This window comes from Spermophilus citellus, assembly GCF_964194105.1.
Source record: "Spermophilus citellus genome assembly, chromosome: 1".
NCBI classification, from domain to species: Eukaryota; Metazoa; Chordata; class Mammalia; order Rodentia; family Sciuridae; genus Spermophilus; species Spermophilus citellus.
Window position 1 is genome coordinate 53,866,146 of NC_138182.1, and position 12,740 is coordinate 53,878,885.

The 12,740-nt window shown below is 33.1% G+C and overlaps 1 protein-coding gene and 1 long non-coding RNA gene across 5 annotated transcripts in view; both read right to left on the reverse strand.

Annotated features, from left to right (window-relative positions):
• LOC308654458 overlaps positions 1 to 12,740 on the reverse strand; it is a 1,408,498-nt gene that overhangs the window by 440,274 nt on the left and 955,484 nt on the right. The gene's annotated exons all lie outside the window — the stretch shown is intronic.
• DIAPH3 (diaphanous related formin 3) overlaps positions 1 to 12,740 on the reverse strand; it is a gene marked incomplete at its 3' end in the record, with an annotated part of 478,285 nt that overhangs the window by 302,090 nt on the left and 163,455 nt on the right. For all 4 annotated transcript variants that reach the window (XM_081278663.1, XM_081278662.1, XM_081278661.1 and 1 more), the window contains 4 exons: positions 7,150 to 7,260; positions 6,721 to 6,862; positions 5,945 to 6,056; positions 2,072 to 2,190 (listed from right to left, as the gene is read on the reverse strand). In XM_081278663.1, the coding sequence (XP_081134789.1) occupies positions 2,072 to 2,190; positions 5,945 to 6,056; positions 6,721 to 6,862; positions 7,150 to 7,260 (484 nt within the window). The remainder of the gene's footprint in view (positions 1 to 2,071; positions 2,191 to 5,944; positions 6,057 to 6,720; positions 6,863 to 7,149; positions 7,261 to 12,740) is intronic.

Genomic DNA, 12,740 nt, shown 5'->3' on the forward strand with positions numbered 1-12,740 from the left:
TCTTATAATGAAAAAGAACAGTCAACCAAATCACTGCATCCAATCCTTAGCCTGCTTCCTAAGTGTAACCTCTCATTGGTGTTTCTATATTAGATTATTCTGGTGGTTAGCTTCTTAATTAAAATAATATGCACATGCAGTTGTAACTTGACTGATCTACTTAAAACATTATAAGAAACTTCCTATTATAAAAGATGAAGACAGTGTGCCTGTCTAATCACAATTTTTTGCCATTCTACTTGCTAAATCAGCTGTCTCCATGGCACTAAATAATTAATTCTCTGATTCCTAAAATATAGACAGTATCTCTCAATTACTATGATATATGAAATTATAAGCACCCTATGCTTTTTAACACCTTACTCCCCTGTTGCTGGACTTTATCTCTTCTCTCACCTACTCAAATAAATACAGGTCTTTCCTGTATTTAAATCTGTATATTTATTCTAATCATTTAAAATTAATAAGCAATAAATTTATTAAAACTGTATAAATATGATTCACTTGTATTGTCCAGCAGTATTCAAAGCTTTCTATTTCTTTCTCAAGACTTCAATAACAGAATCCCACAGCTACCAAAGAAAAAGCATTCCTAATGTCCAAGTGGGATATATTTTTCTGACACCATACAAAATCATTTCCCATTTTGGTTTGCTACATATATAGAGTATATTTTTCTTAGAATCTATGCCCCGCTCTTACTCTTAGGAAATGCTAATTGTTTCTCTCCACAGAAACAAGCATTTTCATTATCAGTGTCATTAATGTTATCTAGTTCTCTACTCCTTCTATACATTCCATTTCTTTTCCTGAGTGTAGAAGAAAAACATAATCTTGCATAGATAAGTAGTTGAACACGGGAGGTGTGTGTTGATACCTTTTCAGACCTTCCTGTGTATTATTCTCTGCTGTTACACCAAAATTTCACAAATGATACTTTTTAAATAATGTCCAAATATCAATGAACTTGCACTGTTACTGTAAGATCATGCATCACTATTTAACTTTTAATGGATCTTTTGCCTATGCTAAATTTGTATCATCAGGCGCTGGTTATTTAGAAATGAGAGGTTTGCTGAGTCAAGCACATCTCCAAATTTTAACACCTCTTTATACAATATCAAAATAACCATATTGGTTAATTATTCCACTAAACACACTAGAAAGGTTTGTTTTGTTTTGTTTTGTTAGTACTAAGACACTATAAAGGTAGCAGGAATAAATATGAGTTTTCAAAATTCTAATTTTCACTTAAAAACTCAGATTTTCTCATTGGTCACAAATTCTGTCAGTCATTGTCTTTGAAGTACCGGTTCACTCTATTTCAGTTTTATGAATATGTGTGCTAAACAGAGTAACCAGTTCACATGACAGTGTTTCAAACTAAAAGACTGTTTTTGACTATTTTATACATTGGTACACACAAATGCTTTATGCATATAATTCATTTGTTAACATACAATATTGAAAAGATGTTCTCAAGCAGCAACATGTAATGAAATTATTCTTAGGACTACATGGAATTTCTTTTTAGAAAATTGGCAGGATTAGTTTAGTTTGCAGTTCTAAGGTTCCACCCAGGGGTGCACTGAATCATGTCTTTGCCCCTTTTGTATTATTATTATTGTTGTTGTTGTTGTTGTTATTATTATTATTATTATTATTATTATTATTATTATTATTACAGAGTCTTATTATTTTGAGACAGGGTCTTATTAAATTGTCACAGCTGTCCTCAAACTTATGATCCTCCGGCCTCAGCCTCCGATGTATCTAGGATTACGAGTGTGCCCCCACGTGTTGCTTTATTCTATGTAAAGAATATACTGAGTACAGTTTAGTGCCAGTGCCTTGATTTATAAGTTTTACACCCCATTGCTTTGCGCCATCAGTGGAAGACATTAACAGAATCAAAAAGGCAAATAATAAATAAGTATTATAATGACTACTAAAATACCCTGAAAGGGGCTCAAAGACCCTCTGGAGATCCATCATAGAAACCAATACCACAGAGCTAACCCAAGTCATAGAAAAAAATAAGATATTTGAATTTAAAAGAAGAAATACTTACCTACAAATTGACTTAAATCTAAATCCAATCGTTTTCGATATGTGAAATCTGGATCCATTCCATCTTTATGCAATACAATCTGGGATACACACTCATCGATTAATTTGAAGTACTGTTGTCTAAAATGAAAGAGAAGAGTAAATGTACTCTTATTACATCAAAACAATAATTTTTATTACGCTTAATTTCAAGTTCAAGAATTTGTTAATATAGTTTCAACAAGTGTTAGGTAGAGAACACTGCTAATTAAAAATTAGGCAATATAAATATAAATGAAATCAAATTCCATTTATTGATTTTAATAAATATTTTTAAATAAGCTTTTAGGAAATACACAATGCTTTAAAGATGACTTTCAAATACAAGTCAAAACCTTTACTTAATTTGTCAACAGTTATAAAGAGATTAAAATGAAGTGATATGTGCTTGAAGGTAATCCTCAAAGATCATTAAACTTCACTGTGTCACACCAAAATAGCTACCGTTCATTCATTTTATTAGTACAAACCAAGAAAATATTTTCTACAAAAAGTTTTACGGGAAGTTCTTTAAAGCCATATTGCACATTATTTTCAGAATGTTTATGCAATCAAATTAAAAACTGACACTGCAGAAACTGGGGATGTGGTTCAATGGTAGAGCACTTGTATAGTGTGCCTTAGGCCCTGGGTTAGATCTTCAACATCACAAACACAAACAAAACTGATACTGTAAATGTTATGTAATGCCAAACTAGTATTTCTTCCTCAAAAGAAAACTAGGAAACATTTAATATGACAACAATGTACAAAAATTAAATTTCAACTAAAATCCCCAAATAGGATCCATGTTGTTTCTAAAAGTTAAACATAGTCCATCTGTATTTCTAATACCCTAAGAACATTCCCTAAAAATCTAGTCAAGGAATGTGAAAGTAATACATGCAATAAAAATTATAAACAAAATCAGATTAAATGTTAGAATAGGCAGTACCGTAATGAGGTACAAAATAACATTCCCAATCACCCCTAAGAATTCTTTCTTTCCTCCAGGACTTGCGTAGTGAAATTTTCTTCTCCACCACTTTCCATATGGACAGCCCCTCTGGCCACATGGACCTCTCTTTCCTATAAACTGTGTCCTACTATCTTTGAACTATTTACCTTACATGTAATAAACCATCTATTATGCTGAATAAAACTAGTATGGCTAAATATTATCAAAGACTAAGTCATTAATTTTCACAGGGTAAAGTATTCAAGGAATGATTCCTAAGTCTCAATTTTCTCTACTTCTTTCAAGGACATTAAATAATGTAAGGCTTTAATAGTTTAGCTGTTATAACTTCTTTTACACTTATATATCTATCACATTTGAAATTTTCCACGATGTATTCCTTTTTTTAATCTTAACATCAGTCTAGTAGTTTAATAATAAAAATGTTTTTGCTTTAATACTGCAAGACATTTTGTCATTTTTTAAAATTTAATGTTGGCACACTTTTTCTCAAATCCACAATGTCCACTTATGAGTTCATTAATGATGTGGCTCAAATTACATGCAAAAACTCTTTCAGCAAGCAAAAATAGCCAAGAATAACATGTCTCTGGATCTTAGAAATGTACATCTAGGAAATAATCTCCATGATAAGTATCATGAATCTGTCAGGGGAATATGTGAATAAATTAATTAAGTGATAAATACAAATTGCCATTACACTTCACCGACACAATACTACTCTTGTTGGAGAATGTGTTCTGAAATCATATGCATTTTATCTGTAGTATTTTTAACAAATATCAAAAATTATCTCCCTTGAGCTTCAACTAGCATCATATTTCGCACCTGATAAGACACTAATTATTTGGTCAAAACAGAATTTGGTCTTCTCCTCCTCCTGTACATTTTTTACCCCTTTTTCTTGAGGAATTATGGCTGCCTTGTGTACATTTTCCCCAAGAGTAACATTTCACTAAAATTTCCTTTTAACCCAAAAGTTAAATTTAAAAAAAAAGAACTCTTAATTTTTCTCCTCAATTATTTTAAATGAGAACATTTTACATTCTGACAAGATAATTTATTATTTACAAAAAGTGAAAAGTTATATTTGTTTATATCAACAGTAGTTTAAAATGTTATTCAATAATAAATGTTAAGGTCATCTAAGATTTCTGAAAAGGCAAATTGCAGGTCCATGGTACAATGGAGGAAATAAAAATATAAACAGAAAACACAAAGAACAACATTAATAGAATGTTTACTTTTATACCAATAAAAGTTGTTTTACTGCATGGAAATAAAAAGCTAAATAAGTTAATTTTTTAAAGATGAATGTATGACAAAAATATGTAAGTGACCACAACTGTGATACTATAATATAATAAAAGCAACAGAAATATAAATTTATAAGAGTGGACAAATAATAACAATAACTAATTGCAATTTGAGATCATGAAACAAAAACAGATAGTTGTATTAAACTTATAACAAGTATGTCTCCTGCTAAAATAAGATGAGCTGAACATGCCCCAGGACAGTTGTTTATTTTGATCTGTTTTGAAGTTGGACACAATACCATGCCTCTTGGACACAACCCCTGTGGCACCACAGACACATTCAAACCACTGAATGCTAAGAGGGTCCTGACTTCCTGGGAACTTGCAATAGCAAAAAGCAACCTGAGGTCAGCGGGATCACATACAAACAGATCAAGAAATTGATGGGGTTACTTCAGAATAAAGACAAGTTTTAATTTCATTTTGAAGTAAATTTGGAGTAGAAATATAGTATTGTAATTAGCAGGATATAAGGGGTATTATAAAATCTTATCTAATTAGTATTTTTCATCTAGCATTTATAAAATGGTTAAATATGTAAGCTTTTATTTTATCTTAAATATCAGAAAGCAGTTTATTAAACTTATATTTTTAAAACATTTATGGGGTTCTTAGCTACAAAGGAGTTTGGTGCATGACCTCCACTCTTCCTAAAGGATCTGAAGTTCCAACATTTTGACTCTTGTTGCCTCTTGTTAGGTACATCAGTACAACACTGAGCTGCACTTTGCCTTCACCCAGGGGCACAGTCTGATAGAGGCTTTTCTAACAAATCCTTCTACTTGAAAATAAGTAGGAAAGACACACTCCACAATATTTGAGAATGAAATCACGGCAAAGATAAATTGGTGGCAACATAGAGGACTTTATATTCAAACATCTTAGTTTCTCTCATAAAATAGCAATAAAACTGGAAAGAGATTATAGAGAACACTTATTGAGCATGCACCATGTATCAGGGATTTGGCTCTGTTACCATACTTAATCTTCCTACAGCCCAGTGAGTTAGGTGTTCATATACATATAGAGCTACATTATGATGTAGATGAGGTAGAGAAAGGGTAAACAATTTGTTATGCTCAGCTGGCTGGTACATAATCAAACCTGAAAAGCCATATGTATAGTTTCTCTAATGCATTAGAAACATTAAACACACCTATATCATTAAGGTAATTTCCAGCTACTTAAACACTAATAAATGCCATGTTTAGTACCCTTCATGTAACTTATGAAAAGAAACGTATCAACATCATAGGTACTGCATAAGAAATAACCAGAAAATATTACCCATCACATGTTAAACAAATAATTTGTTGCTACATTGAATTTTTATTCAGATGAAAGACTATAACCAAGAATCCACTGCAATTTAAAGTCACAGTAATATAATAGTGTGTCACCATAATGTATCTAAATGTATGCCCAGAGGAAAAAAACATAAATCAATATTATGATGGAAATAAAAATTATTTTTAGTCCAAATGAAATATCAAGTGAACTTCACAATTAATAGATTTTTATTGGTGAAAGAAAACATTAGAATATAACTTCCTCTGACCTTATAAAATAATCGTTTCGAATCAGCAAGAGATGCTGAAGAATAGAAATAAAATATCCCTCTGCTCTGGTTTCCTTAACTGTGTTCCATACCATGTTGTAAACATCAGATGCTTCAGTAAGTTGATTAAGGAACATAAGGACTTATTTATACTCTAACATCAAACAACTGTAATAATATGATACAGAATCTGCTCTGTAAAGCTTTGAGAAACCATTATCTATCTTACCCTAATACAGGTACTGAAGACTGAAGGCAGAGAATAACTCTGGAAATGTAACTTGCTCTGACACTTTCTTGCTTCCCCCTCATAACCCCAACTAATCTGCTTTTCCTATGTGAAAATGCTGCTGGAGGTGAAGGTAGTAGGCTGCTGGCTGTGAACACCATAATGAGTTCTAGGGGTGCTCTCACTGACAGTGCCAGGGCAGGTGTTATTTACCATGGAGAAGCACTAGTAGAGAATACTGGTGGATCTCTGGAAGAATGCAGTTCTACAAAATGAACAAGGGGCCTAGTGAGTATGAACCCACTGTGCAGAGAAGGAGCATGGGTGGCAAGGGAGATGCACCACATAAAAAGCTGGTCCATTTGTTAATTGTAATATCAATTTATATATGTGTATACTCAGAAAAATGGAAAGAGCTAACAAAATAACATTTTTTTCTGGTGCAAAAAGGTTTGATTTCACATTGTTTACATAGAAATGAGTTAAATATTTTATAGGAAGCACTCAGTTGTTTTGGAATTAGCAGTGCTTTTATGTATCTTTTGACTAGACCTCAGAAAAAAAGGATATTCAAGTTCAGCTCTAATATCTTCCAGACGATGAGAGAACTCAATCAAATCTTCTTCCTTATGCTCATCAAAGACTTTAAGTTGGATATCCAGGCCATCATTCTTAATACGTTTTAAACTCTAGAGATATTAAATTGCAATTATGAGGAATGATTTTGTTTTTAATTATGCAAAAAATTAATGTATAACATATAAACAATAAACCAACCATTCAACATGATTTATAGCATTCAAACATATAAAGTGTTAAATAATACTCAAATCTTATCATCCATATTTCAAAAATAGATTTTTATACTCAAGTCTTTTCCCATAGATAAATTATTCTTCAGGGTAATTTATCTAAATTTCCCCCTCTCAAGTACTCTCTAATTTAAATATTAATAAGGAGACTGCAGGGCACTTACTGGCAATATCTCTTTCAATCCACAACGCATAAATTCATTTCTGATATGAAGCCTGAAGTCCAAATCATCAGGAGATGTAACAAGGGCGTTTATGAGCTGCATACAAGCTACCTACAGCAGACACACAGTGAGATTTAGACTTGGTTTCTAACATTAGAGATAAAACAACAAAATTGAAAAATCGAGGTTCTGTTCCAAGACTTACCAAATATTTTCTCTAGCAGAAAATCCTATTAATATAATAATTTATGTGTAAAATATTTTAATCAACCATATATATTTAAAAGAAATAGAGTTTCAGTAGTTTTTCTTTTTCACTTATTTGGGATTGTTGAGGAAAAAGGGAGATGAAGATATATTACTCATTAGTATCTCTTCACAAAAAAATTCACCAATAACCAAAAGGTAAGGTCTTATCCAGCATCATTCCACATACAACCAATAGAACATGAACACATTCTGGCTGAAAACTACAAATATGTATTAGTGGATGGATAGGATCTAAACTGGAACAAAAAAATAAAAATTTTCCATTCATCAAAAGAAATATAAATTCCCAAAGACCACAAAATCAACAGGCTACTGAATCTGGTTACCAGGGTTATTATAACCAAAATCTACATAATTAATTAATTTCTCAAACTTTATCAAGCAATGGTTTTTGCACATTGGCAAAAATTCAAAATTACTATGTTATTTATATTGACACAAAAATTATATAGCTCATTAAACCCCTTTTAATGTACACCTTAAATAATAATAAAAAATTACAAAATCTTTCAGTTTAGGTTTCACACCCAGCTTTCAACTTCTTCATTATTTTTAGCCCTGCCTGAACTATGTCTTTCATCATCAAAAATCCATATAATTGAAGCAAAAGAGAATTCTCTCTAGAGAGGAAAATCATTCTTTGTTGTTGCTGATAATGTTATTTTTCTATGTCTACATTCCACTCAAAGTCTAACAAGAACTACTGAACTACTGATCAATATGTTTAACCCCACGCTGTTCCCTAAATTGTCTTTTCTCCATTCCTTAAGGCAAGGTTTATATGAATTTAAAATGTTGTTTTTGGATTAAGACACCAACAGGGGTCTCAGTTCCTGCTGGTTGAAATATATAGTAATTGTTATATTTGATATCCAAGCACTAAAATCTGACCAGCATGCCTGTACTGTCAAACCTTAAGATTGTTTAAAATAGGGGTGGGAAATGTGCCGGAAGACAGAGGGATAAGCAATACATACATTAAAAAACTTAAAACAGTCTACCTTTCTGCTGCATATTCACTCAGCTTTCACCAGTTTGTGTCAATAAATTTCAAATGTTTTCCTTCCACACCCTTATCAGTCATTACTAAGCACCCACAAACTTTTTTTATCAGTATATACTCTGTAATTTTTAAAGAGCTCCGAGAGTATGCATGCATGTGTGTGTCTGTGTGTGTGTGGTATGTGCACACAATTTCTCTACATTAAGAGATACTAAATCAATGTCAATCACCCAGATTCTAAACGAATGTGAAGAAAGAAGCACACAGAAAGAAGCAAATACCAGCAACACTAAACTTAGCATAAATATCACCTAAACTGAAAACAGATATATGCAGAAAATATAAGTAGCATGAAATTGAGAAGAAGGGGAAAAAATAATTTAAATTATTTCCATGACATATTCAAAAAGATGATTTCTCAAAGAAAGAAAAGTGGGAAACTAAGCTGAAAGAATCTATTTAAATCTATAAAATGTTTCCCCAGATATAATGCCTATTTTACCACTAACATGACCTACAACCATTCGTTGAATTTTATCATGCATACATGAGTTTATGAATATATATACATATATTCCAAAACATACTGACTTTCCTTACAGGTCAAAAATCCTATAATGAAGGTAAAGATCAAGGTATTTTTATTAACACAAAATAAATTATCTAGCTTTAATGTACAGCTTCAATAGTAATAAAAAATTGCAAATTCCAGATACATAGAACTGTGATCTCACATATATCTCAATGTGTATGTGTATATATATATATATATATATGGACTTGAGGTATCATGATTTCACACCAATTCAGCGTACCAGCAGCAGATGTCAATTTAGAATCTGTGCCATATTAATTCCCAGAGATACCAAAAAAGGTTCAGGAGCTACAAAGGGAAGCAGTACAAACTGTACAACTGCAGATGCACAGCTATCATAGTAAAACATACTATACACTACAAGAGGTACATGCGGCATACAATGGGAATCAGAGGTACTAAATAAAAACACAAAGACTACTTAATAAAACTACTAACTCAAAGATTAATAGGAAAGTACCCAATGAAGGAATGGACAAAGATATTTCAAGAAGAGGAACTAATATGTTCAAAGACATGGGCTATTTCACTGAATTAGCCCATGTAATTCAAAGTTCAGAAATCCTTTGAGCAGGGAGAGCTGGTAAAGGAGTTAAGAGAGATGATGCTGACCAGGAAGACAGGGGACAGAACAGACATGCCTTTTTGTGTACCAAAACACAAAATTCAGATTCAAGTGCAAATAGTGAAAATCACAAAGGATATTATGTAAAGCAGGAACAATAATAGAAACAGTTTTTTCAGATTAAGAAGCTAATGTAAAAACAAAACCGTGGTGAGCAATGTAAGAAGGGATGGAATAACATTTGAAATCTAAACAGGATCAAATGGTGGTTCCATTCCCAGCTTTCCTAGGAATCTCCATACTGCTTTCCATATTGGCCGCACCAATTTGCAGTCCCACCAGCAATGTACAAGTGTACCCTTTTCCCCATAACCTCGCCAGCACTTATTGTTGTTTGACTTCATAATGGCTGCCAATCTTACTGGAGTGAGATGGTATCTTAGGGTGGTTTTGATTTGCATTTCTCTGACTGCTAGAGATGGTGAGCATTTTTTCATATACTTATTGATTGTATGTCCTCCTCTGAGAAGTGTCTGTTCAGGTCCTTGGCCCATTTGTTGATAGGGTTGTTTGTTATCTTATTGTTTAATTTTTTGAGTTCTTTATATATTCTGGATATTAGGGCTCTATCTGAAGTGTGAGGAGTAAAAATTTGTTCCCAGGATGTAGGTTCCCTGTTTACCTCTCTTATTGTTTCTCTTGCTGAGAAAAAACTTTTTAGTTTAAGTCAGTCCCATTTGCTTATTCTTGTATATAACTCTTGGGCTATGGGCGTCCTATTAAGGAATTTGGAGCCCGACCCCACAATATGTAGATCGGAGCCAACTTTTTCTTCTATCAGGTGCAGAGTCTCTGATTTGATATCTAGCTCCTTGATCCATTTTGAATTGACTTTTGTGCATGGCGAGAGAAAGGGGTTCAGCTTCATTTTGTTGCATATGGATTTCTAGTTTTCCCAGCACCATTTGTTGAAGATGCTATCCTTTCTCCATTGCATGCTTTTAGCGCCTTTATCAAATATAAGAAAGTTGCAATTTTGTGGATTGGTCTCTGTGTCCTCTATTCTGTACCATTGGTCCACCTGCCTGTTTTGGTACCAGTACCTTGCTGTTTTTGTTACTATTGCTCTGTAATATAGTTTGAAATCTGGTATTGCTATACTGCCTGATTCACACTTCCTGCTTAGAATTGCTTTTGCTATTCTGGGTCTTTTGTTTTTCCATATGAATTTCATGATTGCTTTATCTATTTCTACAAGAAATGCCATTGGGATTTTGATTGGCATTGCGTTGAACCTGTAGAGAACTTTGGGTAACATTGCCATTTTGATGATGTTGGTTCTGCCTATCCATGAACAGGGTACATTTTTCTATCTTCTAAGATCTTCTTCTATCTCTCTCTTTAGGGTTCTGTAGTTTTCATTGTATAAATCTTTCACCTCTTTTGTTAGGTTGATTCCCAAGTATTTTTTTTTTTTGAGGATATTGTGAATGGAGTGTTTTTCCTCATTTCCATTTCAGAAGTTTTGTCGCTGATATACAGAAATGCCTTTGATTTATGCGTGTTGATTTTATATCCTGCCACTTTGCTGAATTCATTTATTAGTTCTAGTAGTTTCTTTGTAGTTCCTTTTGGGTCTTCTAGGTATAGAATCATGTCGTCCGCAAATAGTGATAATTTAAGTTCCTCTTTTCCTATTTTTATGCCTTTAATTTCTTTTGTCTGTCTAATTGCTCTGACTAGTATTTCAAGGACTAAATTAAATAGAAGTGGTGAGAGAGGGCATCCCTGTCTTGTTCCACATTTTAGAGGGAATGCCTTCAGTTTTTCTCCACGGTCGATTCCCTGAGGACCTTAAAAGAGCATACTATAGGGATACTGCCACATCAATGATCATAGCAGCACAATTCACAATAGCTAGACTTTGGAATCAACCTAGATGCCCTTCAATAGATGAATGGATTAAAAAACTGTGGCATTTATACACAATGGAGTACTACGCAGCACTAAAAAATGACAAAACCATGGATTTTGCAGGGAAATGGATGGCATTAGAGCAGATAATGCTAAGTGAAGCTAGCCAATCCTTAAAAACCAAATGCCAAATGTCTTCTTTGATATAAAGAGAGCAACTAAGATCAAAACAGGGAAGAAGAGCATGAGGAAAAGATTAACATTAAACAGGGACGAGTGGGGTGGGAGAAAGGGAGAGAGAAGGGAAAATGTATGGAAATGGAAGGAGACCCTCATTGTTACACAAAATTACATATAAGAGTTTGTGAGGGGAAAGGGGGGGAAAAAGGGAGAGAATTAAACAACAGCAGATGGGATAGAGAGGGAAAATGAGAGGGAAGGGGAAGGGGGATAGTAGGGGATAGGAAAGGTAGCAGAATACAACAGTCATTAATACGGTATTATGTAAAAATGTGGATGTGTAACCGATGTGATTCTGCAACTTGTATTTGGGGTAAAAAAGGGGAGTTCATAACCCACTTGAATCAAATGTATGGAAGATGATATGTCATGAGCTTTGTAATGTTTTGAACAACCAATAAAAAAAAAAAAAAAAAGAAATCTAAACAGGAAAAACGGATACAATTTGAACACTGGTTGAGGTAGAAGAACAGAAGTTACAAGAAGCCTCCCACATTTATTGTTTAACTGACAGGAATTGGTACCATAACAGATATACAAAATGCAAGGAAGCCAATAGGTTTTAAAGAAGAACAGGATAAATCCTGCTTTTAAAACTGAAACTAATATGTACATTAGGAATCATTCATTAAAAAAATAGTTTGTCAACTGGGGATTATTAATAGAAATATTAATAGAAACTCAAGAAATGTGAATAAGTTATTCAATCACCATGCTTATAGAAATATGACCTCTATTAACTTGTATTATGCTACAGAAATGGCTTAAATTACGTGACAAAACTCACCTCCTTATGGAGCTAGACACAATTTACTATCTTGTACTCAACTCTGTACTATGACTTTTTAACCTTTGGTTTCTGACCTTTTCTGGACAAATAAGTTAAGACACAAAATTCAAGGAACATACACACATACAATGCCTGAGCCCATCCACAAGCCAGTTCAGGTTGCTCCAAGACCACCAAGAGCAGATACATTCTATATTGTTGGTATTCTCAGGAA